At 35.6% G+C, this 19174-nt stretch overlaps 1 protein-coding gene across 34 annotated transcripts in view; it reads right to left on the bottom strand.

Moving 5' to 3' along the window:
- Positions 1–2862: 2862 nt before the first annotated feature.
- Positions 2863–19174, bottom strand: part of LOC141394483 (embryonic polarity protein dorsal-like) — a 108607-nt gene continuing 92295 nt past the window's right edge. For all 34 annotated transcript variants that reach the window (XM_073968914.1, XM_073968900.1, XM_073968920.1 and 31 more), the window contains 3 exons: positions 4637–4699; positions 3655–4211; positions 2863–3574 (listed from right to left, as the gene is read on the bottom strand). In XM_073968914.1, coding sequence (XP_073825015.1) covers positions 3314–3574; positions 3655–4211; positions 4637–4699 — 881 coding nt within the window. In that variant the 3' untranslated portion in view covers positions 2863–3313. The remainder of the gene's footprint in view (positions 3575–3654; positions 4212–4636; positions 4700–19174) is intronic.

Below are 19174 nucleotides of genomic sequence, written 5' to 3'. Positions count from 1 at the left end.
AAATCAAAAATTAAAAAAAAAAAACATTTTTGTGTTTTTTCGAAGTTTGAAGGGACATTTTCCACCAATCTGGCTGAATTTTATATAATATTCCATATATTCACCACTTCTCCAAAGCTGTTTGCGATAGTTCCGAGCTCTACCATAGCCCCCACACATATATATCCTTGAATTCTGTTATTCCGAAGATTTTTAGTCGAACGTGAAGATTAAAATCGGTTATAGTTTTGCATTTCTGGTGGACATAAAAACTGTCATTAACAAATGATCGAAATAGAACACATTTTGTAACGTCTATAATGAAATGTCGCTAAAAAACGTTATGTAGGGACTATATTAAAACTTGGACATGTATTAAAACAATGTGTTTCTCCATGGTTATTTGTGGTGGTTTAATATTGAAAATGAGACAATACCATCTATTAAGTTCCCCAGAGAACATCAATGGACCGAACTTGATGCAGACTCCACTTTGAACAAAAGGATGTGTACAATAATGTAATCTTATTAGAGTTGTCCCAAAGGACTCGACTCCGCGCAAAATGTTTTCCACGTTATAGATATAACATTCAATTTGGAACAAGAACATATTTTTAAAAATCATTATTTATTTTAAAAAAAAGGTATAAGAAAGCACATATTATACTAACGCTATATTATAGTATGTTAGAGGACAATTCACTGGATATATACTATCATCTGAAGTCTAGTCAATTCATCACTATTTTGTTGGTCCAATCGATCCTTTCAATGTTTGCAAACAAAAGTAAAATTCTGTGACAATCGAATTAAGCTTTGACCTTTAACCTCTTTTGCCATCTTGTTTTTTTTTTTTTTGAGAAGTCATCCTTGTCTTCTATTAAAGACATTGTGGTCTCTATGGGAAATCTTACTGAATACCCTGTGACACAAAATGCAAGTCAAGATCTGGGGGTGGACAAATTCCTTTTCCGAATGAAAGCCCCAATTGAGAACCACATAGGATCCCATTTCTGAGTTATGACATAATGAATTTTTTATATCTCTGTTTGGAGATATTTTTTCATCATTTTTAGATTACATGTTTTCAGTTAAATGGAATGAGGAACCATTCTGTCGAATATGCTGTCCTTCTACCTCAGTTCCTTCCATGTCCTTTTTGTTCTTGAACTCAAAAAGTAAAACAAATTGAAATTTTCTACAAAAATGTTACGTCGAAAATTATATGTAGGTTTCCCATATCCAAGAAATCGATATTGTCACGTTTTCATTGTCCTTTATCAGTTTACCCGTTACATTCTCAAGTTCCTGAAAATATCCATCTGCCTTCGTGCTGATTGTGTATGCAGCATATAAACTGTGTTTTTCTCGAAATCGGCCACAAAAATATATGACAATTGGTTTATTATGGGTCGATTCAGTATTGCGACGCGAGTCGTTCCGCGTTGCCAGGTGCAATTTTTCCATTACGTATGGCAATATTCGCCTGACGTCGTCAAATTTTGTCGCCGTAACGTTCATTTTCCGGCGACAACAAATTAGCTGTCGCCGTGCACTTTTACAAACGAATAAAAACGTAAGTAACGTAAAACGTAAGTAATATTTTCATTTATTTTAAGTGAATTTATTTAATATTATATATGTAGGCTTTATGGTGTTTCAGTACTTATAATGGTAAAAATTACTACAAAACAGCAATTTGAAATTTACTGGTTTAAAAAATGGAAGCCCACCCAAACGTAGCTCGTGCAGTCAGACTTATTGGCGAAACCAAAGCCACTTTTGATGAGGTGTGGAACGATGTTGCGGAGCAATTAAATAGTTGTGGTCCACCGACCCGTACAGAAGATAAATGGCACAGAGTGTGGATTCATTTTAAATCCAAACTTAAGAAAAATATGTCTCAAAATAAGAAGAACATTACAGCTACAGGAGGTGGACCATCACAAGAAATATCTTTGCAGCGGTAGCAGACTTACTGCAAATTAATATGATTTCAAATCCTGCAGGTGCCTAATAACAGTGAAATTGGACAATCTGCTGAAGTAAATGAAAGACCTCAAAATAAAGTAGAAATTGACATCGTACGCTTCACTTGGGACTTTTAAACGCTTCCTTCTGCAAAAAATCTTAAAGCAGCACACTTTAAGGAGTGGATGTATTGCTGTTGATCTGCGGATTTTTTTAAAGTCATTTTTTTAAATAGGCTTTAAACCTAAAAAATTAACATTTATTTTGATGAATGTTGGAAATCAAACATACTGACAATACTAATGGCAATTCTAAAGGATTTGATTTATCTCTTAAGTGTCGTCTGATAGATGCTACGTTAACTATATTTTCTTCACTATCATCAAAAAATAGTTCCACTGAGCTTATTATTTTAGAAAACAATAACTTTTGTGTACAACTTGTTCTGACATTTTTTTTTTATTCAAATAAAAAAAAAACGCTCCGCTACATCACCGATAACATGTTATAGATGATTATTTTCTATCGCTTTACGTAGTGTATTTTGCAAATTTTGTCACAGAGACGATAGACGACGCGACATGACTCGCCTCGCAATACGGAATCGACCCATAAAGTCCACAAAACGTACTTTTATGTATACTATTTATGGGTCGATTCCGTATTGCGAGTCGTGTCGCGTTGCCAGTCGTCTCTGCGACAAAATTTAAAATTTGTATTACGTAAAGCGATAGAAAATAATCGATAATAATAATAATTCAAAGTTGTTTGTGCGGAAGGTTTTTTCTCGAACCACCTTATACATATAAAAGATTTTATCTAATCTTAAATAAAACATCGTCAAAATATGATAGAGAATTCGAGGTCATAAAAGGACACCACCGAAGGATGTATGTAAAACACAATTACCGATAATTATAAAAAATATTTTATTGCTATTAACTATTTCTGTTCTTGTTTTTTCGTTTGAATTTTACAGCGGTAAAAATAAATATTATTTATTATAAATCTAATTGGAATATGAATGAACATTACAAACGAACATATAAATTAAGCAAAAGAAAAAAGTTAAATAATCGTAATAAAGCACATTTTACACAGCGACACTTTTATTTGATCGGTCCAAAATGACTTCATTCCACTATTCCACTGCACCATTCAGTTTAGCTTTGTCGTTGGGGAAGTAAGAAAAGGATGACAAAATGAGTAAACACTTAGAGATGGAGAGATAGTTGGATGGACGTGGAGGCACAAAGGACATAAGAAACAAACACATCACATTTTTTTGTTTCATCATCAAATAAAATCGTATTGTTCTCAGGCGTTCGGCAATAGTCCGTCCTTGACCAAACTGCGCCGACAATCATGTGGATATTGACAAATTGGATATTTGTAGATCCTCGGAATTTAGTCGTATCATTTGTTGATCTTCGGAATTGATACGAATCAATTGTTCACTGTCGAAATTTAATAGATTGCTGAGACCATGTTCGGCATTGTTGTTTGTGTTGTTATTGTTGCCGTTGGCATTGTTGTTATTTTTATTGGGGTGGGAATCATTTGCATTAGTTTGATGTTGTTGGTATTGTTGTTGGTGTTGTTGCTGCAAATGATGTTGATGTTGCTAAGAGAAAATGAAAAAAAATATATATATATATTTTAAAACTTCTGCAAATTCTCAAAATGTCATTGAAAAACACTTACGAAGTGATTAGGTGCCAAATTCCATCCACCCGTTCCGCCATTACCTCCTCCGCCTCCTCCTGTACCCTGTGGTCCTGGCGTTCCATTGCCCGGCCCTCCTGCTCCATTGGCAGGATTAAGCAGATTTGGCATTGTAAATGGAGCTGCATTATTGAGATTTCCCAAGTTATTGCCATTGGCATTTGCATTTGGATTATATTTCGTCTCCCAGTGGGTGGCGCCAGCGCCTCCAAAATTGTTACTATGGTATTGCTGTTGAGTGTTCTGGCCAAATGCATTGTAGTCGTTCAAGTCTAGGGGACTAGGACCATTTCGATTAACATTACCTGCCCCGTTTCCGCCATTTCCTGCAGGGCCGCCATTGCCGGTATTATATGGTTGTTGGTTGGGAGAAATAAGCTGTTGGTTATTGGTCTGTTGCGTTCCAGCCGTCGACGATGCTATACTATATGGCGATGGTGCATTGTGATTGTATGCACTATTCGGAGATAGAGGAGATGGAGATGGTGTCAATTCCTGAGGGGCCCGATATAGACTAAATGGTTGCGGTGAAGTATCTATGGGATGAACACATATAGGCAAAATTGTAATTTATATATACATAATCGCTATACAAAGTTATAAAAACATAAAAATGGAACAACTGAATTATAAACATTTATCAATAGACGAAGTTAACCATAATATCATAATTGTATGATACATTGTTAAGCAGTTTTAACAGCTAAGGGAATATTTAATGGTTTGGAAAGTGCTATGTATAACAAATATATTTCTAAAAAAATATACAGCGCATCGCGTTGTCCTTTAATATTGTTAATTTTTGTATTTTTAACATGATTCTGTTACATCAACTCCATCTATTGACAAATTTAAACAAGTGAATTGCCCTAGAAACACAGGTATTCGTTTCTAAAATCAGTTTATATATGTATATCCAAATTATGGAGTTTTTGAATGTATATTATTCGCTTAAACTTACCCCTGGGTTCCGTTTTTATCGCAGGTAAATTTAAGGGATTCCAACAGCCTAAATTGCCCTGACCTGTATAAGTAGAAATTAAAAATGTTTTAAAATTTGTAAAGGTGTGTAATATGGCAGGCATTAACTTAAATAAATTAAATAAAAAACGATAGGTAAGCAATACACAAGAATAAACAGCTTATTAAAACTAATAATTATTTGTGGTTAAAGCGACAACAAATTTAATTTGGAAGCTTTTAGATAAAATAAATACTATTAAAATCGAAAAAAAAACAGAGCAAAATAATGTATGTATAGCACAAATGCAAAATATATAATATGCATACAAAAATATAAGAACAAAGAAAACTTTACCAGGATATTATCTTGAAGACATCCAGAAGTCAAGTATCTGTACCACCGAAGATATTATCATTGAAAAAAATTAAATATGTACTTATTAAATATTATAACAAATATTGTTAAGCCGTGTAGCATACAACTGATGTAGAAATGGTCGATGTTATTTATGGGCAAACTTTTACGGTAATGCACGCCTTGCAACCGGCCTTATACCTCGTCGGAGGGGGGATTCGGAGTACCTTGATTGCCCAAGTTACCATCCTGCCACACAAAATATATATTTATTTGCGTGCATGTATGTTTAACTAAGATAACAGATAGAGAAGACAAAATAATAGAGGAAACGGAAGGGAGCCATGGATATGTTAATTAACATAACAGTGTAGAGATACTTGGAGAAAATGGAAAGTAGGCAGAAACGGAAACGGATATCTATCTGTCAGAATGTTGCATAGCAACTTGGTGTCATGTTGCTTTGTATACCCACCCAACCTGATTGCAACTAATAAATATTTTCGAATATAAAAAGGGATGTATTCATGTTGCAATCCCTGACATACTTACGACGAACCTTGCTTAAGAGAAGGAAAGGTCAAACAGATATTATTTTAGTATCTATTCATAACACATTTTGCTGTTTTTATTTCAAAATGAACTTAAACATAGCTATATTTAAAAGGGAACCCTGACTTCAGACTAAGTATATTAACACTAATGGAAAAAAAATTAAAATTAGGCATAAAAAACTAAGCAAATTCAAAAAAAATGTTCACAACTTCGAGTGTTGATATTTCAAGCAAGTTGTGTTCTAATAACCACTGGATTATCCACAAGAAAGCAAAATAATAATAAAAAATTCAACAAAAGTAGGCATTTTAATTCACCATGAAAGTTCCCTCTATCAGTGTTTCATTAGTATGAAATCATGTATTATGCTTTACACAAAATTTTGTAAGTGACTAAAAAAAAATTCTCTGCATATCTATGTGAACAAAATACAATTTATAATAATAAGCAAATAATTGAACAAAACCAATAATAGGGGTGACCATATCATGCGTAAAGTTGTAAACATCAGACTTAACTTTTAATTGGATTGAATGTAGTTTTGAATCAATGTATTTATCTTAAATTACAGCAATAACTAAATTTCAATAATTCGCTTAATGCAATGGTTTTTTCATGCTGTTATATTGTTTGGCCACCTTTATTATTGTTTGTTATTTTCTTTTTTATCGTAATTCTTCTTTATCAAAAATAATAACAGAGAGTTCAGTGACTTACTTGTGTTTGGTGCTTCCCTCGTTGAAAGTATACTTTCTCGGAGTTTGGTTCGTAGTTGTTGCTGGAATTCTGTTGTGATATGTAAATGTTACATGCATGCAGAGAATCGATGTAAAGGGTTGTGTTCATACATGTTCCAATCAAACATGTTGCGCTGTTAACAAAATTATCAGATGTTGTGATCAAGCTTAAGTCTGATGGTGGAGAATTTCATATGGTGATCGTTACAACCGTAAGGGATGCAAATATACACACAAACCGTACATATATATTTCAATGATAATGATCATTAATGTAACAACATTTTTGGAAGAAAAAAATGAAAAAAAATAAAACTAAATATGTGAGTTGTGTGTATAGTTAATGATGCCCTTGCTGGTTACAACGGTAATGTGTCACTGCAAGTTTTCTTTAATGCTTTGTTGTGTTTTTTTTTTATAGAAAATGATTTACACTTTTATGGCACAAAATCAAGGCAAAGTAGAATATGACGATTTGCGAATCAAGAAATAACACTCGAAGTAGGAAGAAATGGAATTTAGGAATGACAAAAATTTAATTTAAAAAAAACTCATTAAAAATATTAAAAAGGATCTTTCGTTTGAAAAATAAATTATGGACGTTTTACCACGGCACTTTTCATGAATTTATGTTAAATTTCTCCAATTTTGAAACTATTGTCTTAAAGTATAGCTTTAGATTTTCTTGTTATATCAAAATTAACACTTTTGTTTTTTTTTTTCACCAATTAGTTTCGTTCACTTAAGTCACTTTTCAGGGTATGTTCTTCACTAATGTTTGTGGGGCTTACAAAATTGGCTATTCGACCATTTTAGGTTCCAAAATTTTTAAGGAGCTGTCATCATAATACAGGTGTTAAAATATGGATACTATCCGTCACTCCAAAAACACTGGACAGACAAACCGTGTGAGACTGCACAAATATGTTTACCCGCACGTTGGACGATCTGACAAACACGGCTGTTGAAGGAAACTGATATGCCGATTCGATCACAGAATATGATGGCAGTGGAGATCGAAAAGAAAACGGAGCAAGCAACAAATTTGTCCCAAATATGAGTTTGTTGCTTTTCACTGCATGTATGCCGAAGACCTAGTGAACCAACAAAAAATGCATTTGTTATTAAGTGCTGAACGAACATAAGTTCTGCGTTATGTCGAGGTTATGAAAATCATAGTAGCATAGCTAATTACCTTTAGGAATTTATCCAACAGGCGAAGAAATTAACAAGGGCAAATGAATGCAGCAGTTGTGACGTCACTTTTTGTATCAGAGAACAAAAATGAAACAAATTGGTTTCAGCCTGTTATTGCTGCGAGTAAAAAGAAAGGTAATGGGAAATTACCTTAATAGGCCCCAACTGAAACAACGTTAAACAATATACTCACTTCGTGAAGACAATATATGCAAAAGTTTATCTCGTTTTAATAGGAAAAGAACATGTTAAATATTTTTTTAGAAAAATCGACTTTTTTTCCAAAACTGATTCTAGACCAAAATTAAATGTTTACAGGAAGACTTTCTCGTCACAAAATGGACGAGACCTTCCCTTGCTGGTAAAAAGAAACCTCCAGAAAAAGCTTTTAACTAACACCTATATACCAAAACCTTCTTAACAATGGCTAAAGTGAAAGTCAGAAAAACGTCAACAGACTGATAAATATATTTGCCACTTAATACAAACATCACAAGCAGAGGTCGCCTAATGTTGTACGTTACAAATTATGGATTCAAAAATAAAAGAAAAGCCAAAGTCGGTGGGATATGAAATATTAGTGCAAGCGCCTCTACATTCCCCCCAACCAAGATCAGACTTTGGGGGTAAAATCTCTGCCACCAAAGCTGATTACGCTTGCAACTAATTTCTACTGCCTGATGTCCTTTGCATGAAAGACACCCAAGAATTTCCCTTGCAGATCCTCGAGCTCGTAGTTACAATTTCCCAACCTTTTCCGAACTCGCGCCTTGAGGAAAGTAGGAGCTAATTTGGCGTTATAACCATGACTGAAGTCACTCTGTCTAAAGTTCCTGCGAAAAACCTCCTGACCTACATCATAGGATACCTCTCTGGATCTAAGATTATAAGTCTTCTCATTTCTACTAAACTGCTTCTGTCTTAAGTCTTTTGCCTTACTACCTACAATGGCTAGAGAGTCATCTTTACCAAAATTGACTGTTCTGTCCTCCAAAAGTTCAAGTTGTCGCAAAAGTGGATAAGTTTTGGCATTTGTAACCATATGCTGGCCAAATGTAAGGTAATAGGGTGATGTCCCTATAGCCGCATGGACAGTAGATCGAAGCGCACAGCTGATGTTGCTCAACATAAGATCCCAATCTTTTTGATCAGGGGAAACGTACGATTTTATCGCAGCTAACACCGAGCGATTCACTCGCTCCGAGGCATTTGCTTGCGGTGCATGGACAGCTGTGAATAAATGACTAACGCTGTAACGGTTAAGAAACTGGCTAAACTGCTTCGATTTAAACTGTGATCCGTTGTCGGACACAATCGTTTCAGGCACCCCATAGGTATGAAAAAGCTCATCTTCCAGATAGTTCACAATAACATCAGTTGAAAATTTCTTTACCGCTTTCAGAAAAGGAAACTTTGTAAAGTGATCCAATACCACAAATATACCAATATTTCCAGACCTCGACCTCGGATATGGCCCCAAGAAATCCACATAAATTTTCTGGAAAAACCTATGAGTTTCCGAAGTTCTACCCAAGGGTGGTCGCAGCGTTTGGTTAGGATGTTTACTAGCTTTACAAATGTCACACGCGTTGATATAATCTCGCACATCGACTACCATATTCGGCCAGTAGTAATATTTTCTTAACTTGAACAACGTTTTATTTATGCCCCCGTGAGCCGATAGTGAGTCATCGTGAGCCCGCCTTAATACTTCCGGAACCATGCTCTGTGGAATCCACAATTTCCACGACAAGTCGTCCTGTATCTGATCTCCTGTAGCATGCTCCGTCCGCCTATAAATAAACCCATCAACAATCTTTAAATCCGGCATATTTCCCAACGAATTCTCAACTTTTGATAATAGTTGCTTGTAGCTGTCTGAACTAAAGTGCTCTGAAGTTAAATCCACGAACATGCCACCCTCTAAGTCAGAATCTGAAGGAGTGTCTATCACGTCAATGACCCCAATGGCAGACAGATCTTCAGTGTTGGTCCTAGAAAGTGCATCAGGGACTACGTTCTGGCTACCTCGTCTATGCTGAATTGAGAACTTGTATCCTTGAAGCTTCAAGGCCCATCGAGCTAACCGTGTGCTGAGGTCCGTTTGGGACATGAGCCACTTCAGTGATGCATGGTCAGTGATCACTGTGAACTCATGCCCTTCCACGTACGCTCGGAATTTTTTAATACTTAGCATAGCTGCTAAGCATTCTTGTTCGGTCACCGAATAGTTACGTTGGGCTTGGTTGAGTTTCTTTGACATAAAGGCAATTGGAAACTCTTCGCCCTCCGCATCTTTCTGGACCAGTACACCTCCTATACCAGTTCTACTAGCATCACAGTGTATGAAGAACGGCTGTGAGAAATCTGGGCTATGTAGAACTGGAGCGGTACTCAAATGGGTCTTTAAAGCTTCAAACGATTTCTGCGCATCCTCATTCCAATTAAATTTGCGCTTGGGTTTTGTTAAGTCTGAAAGAGGTGCCGCAATAGACGCGTAATCCCTAATGAACTTTCTATACCAACCTGTCATTCCAAGAAAACGCCGTACCTGCTTGACAGATTGTGGTACCGGAAAGTCTGTTATGGCCGACACTTTTTCTGGATCCGTCCTAATCACGCCACCGCCAACTACATGTCCAAGGTATTTGACCTCCGAAACGCAAAAACTACTCTTCTCAATATTGATGGTAAGACCGGATTCCTTAATCTTCCCTGCCACCAACCTTAGAACCTCTAGATGCCTCTCGAAAGATTCCGAAACAATCAACAAATCGTCGAGATACACAAACACTTCTGTCCTGAGAGCCGGTGGAATGACCTTGTCCATTAATCGCGACATGGTCTGGGGCGCGTTACAAAGCCCGAAGGGCATCACCGTATAGTGGTACAACGGCCTCCCAGGAACAGTAAATGCTGTTTTCTCTCGAGATTGTTGATCTAACGGAATCTGCCAAAAGGCATCCTTCAGATCTAAGGCTGTAATGAATTCGGCTTTGGGTAACCTACTCAATATACCATCAATATGAGGAAGAGGGTATGCATCACCAACAGTGACCGAATTTAATTTGCGACTGTCCAAACAGAGCCTATTTTTCCCCGGTTTCCGATGGAGAACCACTGGGGAAGACCAAGGACTGTTGGACTCTTCTATGACACCTAGTTCCAGCATACGGTCAAGTTCCGCATAAATCATTTTCTCAATAGCCGGAGAAACAGGAAAGTGCCTCTGTTTAATCGGCTTCGCGGTACCTGTGTCAATTGTATGCTGTATAACATGTGTCTTTCCAAGGCCTTGTTTAGCAAAGGATGGAAACAGGTTTATCACTTTATCCAACTGATGACGTTGAAAGTATGAAAGTTCAATTTGAGGAGCTAATTCCGACACAAATGAATGACTGTCGGACACATGATCATCGGTAGTTAACCCTGGTGGCAACAGCTCAAACAGCTTCCAGAAATCAACGCCTAAAAACAGATCCCTCTCTAAACTGGGGACAATGAAAATGGTTATGTCCTTTTCGGAACCCTTATACGAGATTTTCGTCTCCACGTACCCTAAAACATTCTGAATATTACCATCAGCTGTTTTCACCGACGATCGTATTGATTTAAATGGCTTACCTGACTCCAAAAAGTTCTTCGCTGCTTTTGAACCGATGCAGCTTAGCGAAGCACCTGTATCGAGAAGACCTAGCATCTTTTCTCCAAAGAGGATCACCTCAGCATACGGTCTTATGTCCGAAGGCTTATCAAGAACAGAGCTAACGAACTTTTTCTTGAAATCCCTAGCTTTCCTCCAAAAGCTACGAATTCTATCAGCAGATCTGGTCGGTTTTATTGTGGGTTCTTCATTAAATATCCTATTCCTAGCTTCATAGTATTCTCTTATCCTAACATGCAAAGGCTTAAATATATGAAAGTTACTAGCAGTTCTTGTGTTCTCATCATCATAATCCACTACGTTCTCCCGCTTGCTTAAAATAGTTATTCCATCTCCGGCTTCTTTTGTTTTGGTGCACACATCGGTGCGGTAAATTTGCAGTTTTTTGGATTGCACCTTTTACAGTTCGGTTTGTAGGTGTCAGGAGTGCCACATCCGTAACAAAATACGGTTCTGTCCGCCAAACACTCCTGATACCGATGACCAGACTTGTGACAATTCCAACAACTGAGACTTATAGAAGCTATTTGATCGCTCATATCACCTAACGTTACCGTATCATCTTCATCCACCACTTCATCTAATTCAGAAACCCGTTTGGAGATCAGGGCTGGCTTTGAGAAGCTTAACCCATGTTTGCGTCGAACATCCTGCAAAAAGAATTCTCTCCTCCTACAGATGTCTCTTAATTCCTGCAAGGACGTAATCTTCAGATTCAAAATTTCATGCTGGATCTCCGGCAGCAAATTTCGCCTAAGTATTTCAACCAGCATGATATTAGAAAGTGGTTCTTTTAGCCTGTCGGTGAGCTCAACCACCGACTCATAAAAACTATCAAAGCTCTCTCCTGGTTTCTGTTGTCTATCCCGAATTAACTGCCTTATATCAACGTCTGATCTAGAGTCGCCATATTGCTGTCTCAAAGCTTTACATAAATCATTCCAGTTGACAGCTGGGACTGAGCGATGATAACGCCAGAACCAGTCTGCCGCTTTTCCCTCAAAAAGGGAACTGGCGTTACGACAGAGTAAATCAAAATCGCCTTGAAGCGTTTGTGACGTTAAAGCCTCAATTCTATATATAAAATTCTCGACTGAGATGCCATTGGAATTTCCGGCAAACTTTATTCTCCAATTCGAGATTATATGAAGGACCTTATCAGGTCTCGAGGCCAGATCGGAAGAGGAAGAATTATTTGTTGTAGATGGACCAGAACGACTTAGGTTCAAGGGAACTTGGTTGTGGTTGTGGGAAGTGTTTAAAGGAATCCCTAACATGTCTCTAAACGTGCGCTCCTCAACATCTGGAAGGGTTTGCATTTGGGCCAGCGGCACTTGTTGAGAGGTTGCCGGAATACCACCAGGAGAACTAGACCGAACGTTCAAATTGAGTCTCTCAAATTTGGAATCGATACTACTCTGCACTAATGTTAATAAATCATTACTCAACCTGGCAAAAAGCTGCGCTTGTTGAGCAGACACAGCCGAAGATATCATTTTTTGTAACTCCCCTGATGCAATATTGACTTGACTTTCAGGACAATGTACCATAGCAGAGGCTGCTGCGGCAGAAGGTGTAGCATCATCAGACACTCCGGCCTGGGGTATTTGAGAAGTACCAGTTTTAGCCTGTGACCTGGTAGTTATGCCTGAAGAGCTAGGCGTTGCCGGTTCAGCCAATAACCTGCAGTTGCAGACTGGACAAAAGGGCCTAAGTTTTTCAGCTTTAGTCAGGCAGGACTTATGAAAACTATGCCCGCAATTAGTTTTCACATACTGTGCCTTTGCAGTTATTACGGAAGCACATGCTCCACACACATTCTGCTGATCAAACGACGTACTATGTTCTATATTACCTGGCTCGACAGACATTATGAAAAATAGGAAAAATAAGACCACAGCAACTAAAAGGAAACCCTTTATAAATTCCAAGTGAAAACAAGCCTTTTCGAATCTTAGCTACTGGTGAGCAATCGAATGCAGAACGACAGAAATTTATCTCTGGCTTAAACTGCTAAAAGTCCCTAAACAAGAAGCACGCATAAAATAGTCAACCGCAAAGTACGTAATATTCAGTACGTTTCGGTTAAAAAAACGCCGGTGGAAAAATCAGTTAATCGGAAAATCCTCTAATATATACTCGAAATCTTAGCGAAAACAAAACTAGAAGAAAATGGATAAAGCAAATCAAATAAATTCACTACTGGTGTTGAAGGAAGTTCAAATTACACCAACGAGATTTGATCTCCAATAATCAAATAAAAAAAATGTGTATCTAAAAGTAATACAACATAAATTCCTTGGCCTCTACAACATGCAATCAAATGTCAACATCCCTATCAAAGACTTCATGAAATGGCAGAATTCTAAGTCTTGATTGCAGCTAATATAGTCCAAGAAAAACAAGCATGCGTGTAAACAAAGCGAGTATTGAAAATAAAGGATGTAAAAAAACCCCAATCGCGTTGAATTCCACACCATAAAATCAGTGATAAAAATCTCTGTACAGAATTATTATGTATACAAATGGGCTGGTATAGAATTCTTATGAAAACACACCAACAATATACTATAAGATTATTGAAACCCAATTTTAAAATATAGCCACTCACTCAAAATTAAAATAAAAAAGGTATAAAGTAAATGAATTGAATTCTGTATATGATCCTATGAATTGTGTAGGAAAAATCAAAAATTTCGGAATGCCAAAATTATATATTAATAACTATCTGTTTGACCACCCCAAAATTCCTAAACAAGGTTCAATGTAAAAAAAACAACATCTGACAGAAAAGTAAAAGGAAAGGTGATATATGAAAGTGTTCACTCTCTGGTACAGTACTAACTGTTCTGTATATCCAAAGAATGAGAGAATCTATGTATTCATTAAACGTCCGTGTATAAGGACAGACCCATCCAACAATGAGTCCAGAATCTGTATTCCAAAAATACACTTCAGAAAAACTAATACACAGAAGAGACTGAAATACGAAGTATGGAAACTAATGGTCAATTTAGGATAACCAAATGACCTTAAATGAACTCCAATCAGTTTACCAATACTTCAACTGAAAAAGCGAAAAGAAAAAAAAAGAAGGATAAATAATTGTAGGAACCGAATAGAAGTAGCATTACGCTAGGTGTAAAAAAAAACAATGTTTATTTTCGGGTCCCACGTATGGGCGCCATTTTATTTTTTATGTAGCATACAACTGATGTAGAAATGGTCGATGTTATTTATGGGCAAACTTTTACGGTAATGCACGCCTTGCAACCGGCCTTATACCTCGTCGGAGGGGGGATTCGGAGTACCTTGATTGCCCAAGTTACCATCCTGCCACACAAAATATATATTTATTTGCGTGCATGTATGTTTAACTAAGATAACAGATAGAGAAGACAAAATAATAGAGGAAACGGAAGGGAGCCATGGATATGTTAATTAACATAACAGTGTAGAGATACTTGGAGAAAATGGAAAGTAGGCAGAAACGGAAACGGATATCTATCTGTCAGAATGTTGCATAGCAACTTGGTGTCATGTTGCTTTGTATACCCACCCAACCTGATTGCAACTAATAAATATTTTCGAATATAAAAAGGGATGTATTCATGTTGCAATCCCTGACATACTTACGACGAACCTTGCTTAAGAGAAGGAAAGGTCAAACAGATATTATTTTAGTATCTATTCATAACACATTTTGCTGTTTTTATTTCAAAATGAACTTAAACATAGCTATATTTAAAAGGGAACCCTGACTTCAGACTAAGTATATTAACACTAATGGAAAAAAAATTAAAATTAGGCATAAAAAACTAAGCAAATTCAAAAAAAATGTTCACAACTTCGAGTGTTGATATTTCAAGCAAGTTGTGTTCTAATAACCACTGGATTATCCACAAGAAAGCAAAATAATAATAAAAAATTCAACAAAAGTAGGCATTTTAATTCACCATGAAAGTTCCCTCTATCAGTGTTTCATTAGTATGAAATCATGTATTATGCTTTACACAAAATTTTGTAAGTGACTAAAAAAAAATTCTCTGCATATCTATGTGAACAAAATACAATTTATAATAATAAGCAAATAATTGAACAAAACCAATAATAGGGGTGACCATATCATGCGTAAAGTTGTAAACATCAGACTTAACTTTTAATTGGATTGAATGTAGTTTTGAATCAATGTATTTATCTTAAATTACAGCAATAACTAAATTTCAATAATTCGCTTAATGCAATGGTTTTTTCATGCTGTTATATTGTTTGGCCACCTTTATTATTGTTTGTTATTTTCTTTTTTATCGTAATTCTTCTTTATCAAAAATAATAACAGAGAGTTCAGTGACTTACTTGTGTTTGGTGCTTCCCTCGTTGAAAGTATACTTTCTCGGAGTTTGGTTCGTAGTTGTTGCTGGAATTCTGTTGTGATATGTAAATGTTACATGCATGCAGAGAATCGATGTAAAGGGTTGTGTTCATACATGTTCCAATCAAACATGTTGCGCTGTTAACAAAATTATCAGATGTTGTGATCAAGCTTAAGTCTGATGGTGGAGAATTTCATATGGTGATCGTTACAACCGTAAGGGATGCAAATATACACACAAACCGTACATATATATTTCAATGATAATGATCATTAATGTAACAACATTTTTGGAAGAAAAAAATGAAAAAAAATAAAACTAAATATGTGAGTTGTGTGTATAGTTAATGATGCCCTTGCTGGTTACAACGGTAATGTGTCACTGCAAGTTTTCTTTAATGCTTTGTTGTGTTTTTTTTTTATAGAAAATGATTTACACTTTTATGGCACAAAATCAAGGCAAAGTAGAATATGACGATTTGCGAATCAAGAAATAACACTCGAAGTAGGAAGAAATGGAATTTAGGAATGACAAAAATTTAATTTAAAAAAAACTCATTAAAAATATTAAAAAGGATCTTTCGTTTGAAAAATAAATTATGGACGTTTTACCACGGCACTTTTCATGAATTTATGTTAAATTTCTCCAATTTTGAAACTATTGTCTTAAAGTATAGCTTTAGATTTTCTTGTTATATCAAAATTAACACTTTTGTTTTTTTTTTTCACCAATTAGTTTCGTTCACTTAAGTCACTTTTCAAGGTATGTTCTTCACTAATGTTTGTGGGGCTTACAAAATTGGCTATTCGACCATTTTAGGTTCCAAAATTTTTAAGGAGCTGTCATCATAATACAGGTGTTAAAATATGGATACTATCCGTCACTCCAAAAACACTGGACAGACAAACCGTGTGAGACTGCACAAATATGTTTACCCGCACGTTGGACGATCTGACAAACACGGCTGTTGAAGGAAACTGATATGCCGATTCGATCACAGAATATGATGGCAGTGGAGATCGAAAAGAAAACGGAGCAAGCAACAAATTTGTCCCAAATATGAGTTTGTTGCTTTTCACTGCATGTATGCCGAAGACCTAGTGAACCAACAAAAAATGCATTTGTTATTAAGTGCTGAACGAACATAAGTTCTGCGTTATGTCGAGGTTATGAAAATCATAGTAGCATAGCTAATTACCTTTAGGAATTTATCCAACAGGCGAAGAAATTAACAAGGGCAAATGAATGCAGCAGTTGTGACGTCACTTTTTGTATCAGAGAACAAAAATGAAACAAATTGGTTTCAGCCTGTTATTGCTGCGAGTAAAAAGAAAGGTAATGGGAAATTACCTTAATAGGCCCCAACTGAAACAACGTTAAACAATATACTCACTTCGTGAAGACAATATATGCAAAAGTTTATCTCGTTTTAATAGGAAAAGAACATGTTAAATATTTTTTTAGAAAAATCGACTTTTTTTCCAAAACTGATTCTAGACCAAAATTAAATGTTTACAGGAAGACTTTCTCGTCACAAAATGGACGAGACCTTCCCTTGCTGGTAAAAAGAAACCTCCAGAAAAAGCTTTTAACTAACACCTATATACCAAAACCTTCTTAACAATGGCTAAAGTGAAAGTCAGAAAAACGTCAACAGACTGATAAATATATTTGCCACTTAATACAAACATCACAAGCAGAGGTCGCCTAATGTTGTACGTTACAAATTATGGATTCAAAAATAAAAGAAAAGCCAAAGTCGGTGGGATATGAAATATTAGTGCAAGCGCCTCTACAGCCGACCAACGAATTAGATTAATGGTGAAGTTTTAAGATGCCAAAGTGAAATCGTAACGCTACGGTACCAAACCAAAACTAATTGTACGTTTAGATATACAAGAGTCGCGATAATTCGCACTTCGATAATTCTTAATCTTCGATAATTCGTATAAGCTGTCGGTCCCGTGAAGCCATTTCCTTCGCATTTTTACCTCGCTAATTCGAAATCCTCGATAATTCGTATAAAATTGCCGGTCCCTTGAATTACGAATTATCGAGGTTCTACTGTACATACATATATGTGAATTGACATTTAAAACACAGAGATAGTCAATCCTCGAATTTGACGTAAGTTTGAAAGAACGAAAACGATGTGAAAAATTGGACAAAATAGAGGCCTCCCTACATTAATTGATACATGTTTTGCAGTTTTTCTAAAAAGTGTTGTTGTTCTTCCTAAATTTTTAAATGTTGTATTTTGTCCGTCATAATTAATTTATTTCGATAAATACTCCCATTTGTTAGAGATGGGAAATATTTTATCGTCGTTCGGAACAATGTACAAAAATCGTTCTTCGCTCTCAGAATTTTTTTATGGAAAATGAAGTAATTAATACATAATTTGGGCTCGAACAACGAAAAGAGAGCGAATTACCATCAGTATGAACAAGGCATAAATCGACTCCAAAATGTCTGACATGTATTTCGCCCAAATTTGTTATCGTAGTAAACATTTGTAGATTCTTGAAGGTTCTGGAACAGGCATTTAATCTTAAAATATTTTGATCCAATTTTTTGGTTATGTTGAAAAAAAGGATGAGATAGAATTTTTTATGTATCACTAACTTATATTATTCCAGACTTAAAAACAATTACCCAGCCAGCATTTGGAAGATTGTTTTTTCAAAAATCACATTGAGGGGTCATTTTAGAGTCCTTTTGGTGATCAAAAAATGATTAAGTCGCTTGTATGATCAGAAAGGGACTCGAAAGTGACTCCCTGTAACGATTGAAAAGAGTTCAAATTAAAATACAACAACAAATGTGTAGTAATCACAAATAAATCATTTAGGCGTTTAAAATGTGACTATTTTTTCGTTATATATTGTCACATTTCGTTCATCAGAAGATTGAAAAATGCTTAATCAAAAAATGGTCATGCAGGTGTTTGAAAAGTGATAATAATTATGTACCTTCTGATCATATTTTGAACAGATAGGTGATTAAAAACTGACTGTTTTGTTTTATTTTTGTTTTGTTGAAAATAATTCTCATATACACTTTCTACAAAACTTTGATATAAATGTAACGTATAATATTAAACACAACACATGTTCAGGTAAAGGGAATAATTAAAAGTCATAGCTAAGCAGAAAAGACAACACAACAAAGGAAAGGAACAAAAAAAAAAAAAAAAACAAAGAAGAATAAAAAGAAAATTCTTTTAATGTTTTCGTCTAATAAAAAGACTCATAAATGATAATAAACATGACTCAAAAAAGACTCGAAAAAGAGTCCCAAATTAATCAACAAATCACCAATAAATGATTAAAATATGAATTGAAAAAGACTTTATATACCATCAGAAATTGGGCAAAAATTACTCGAAACTAATGCAGAGGAAGACTCATTTGTGATTTGTTTAGAAGAGACGCCTGAGGTTACGTTTTCCTCCCGACAAAGGAGTCATTTATGATCAGAAAATAAGCACATATTCCAGCTTTTTAATCGTGCAGTCGGATCAAAAAAGACTCGAATTTGATTAAAATTTTCAAAAAATGCTGGCTGGGTATCGAATATTTTTGTTAAATTTTCGAAAATCTTTAAGTTTTAAATTTATCTTTAGAAAGGTATTGAATTCAATCAACTACAGGGA

The sequence above is a fragment of the Musca autumnalis genome, unplaced genomic scaffold (assembly GCF_047663935.1).
Source record: "Musca autumnalis isolate F117 unplaced genomic scaffold, ASM4766393v1 scaffold_2, whole genome shotgun sequence".
NCBI lineage: Eukaryota > Metazoa > Arthropoda > Insecta > Diptera > Muscidae > Musca > Musca autumnalis.
The sequence above is the reverse complement of the archived record's forward strand: the minus strand, read 5'-3'. Positions and strand labels throughout refer to the sequence as shown.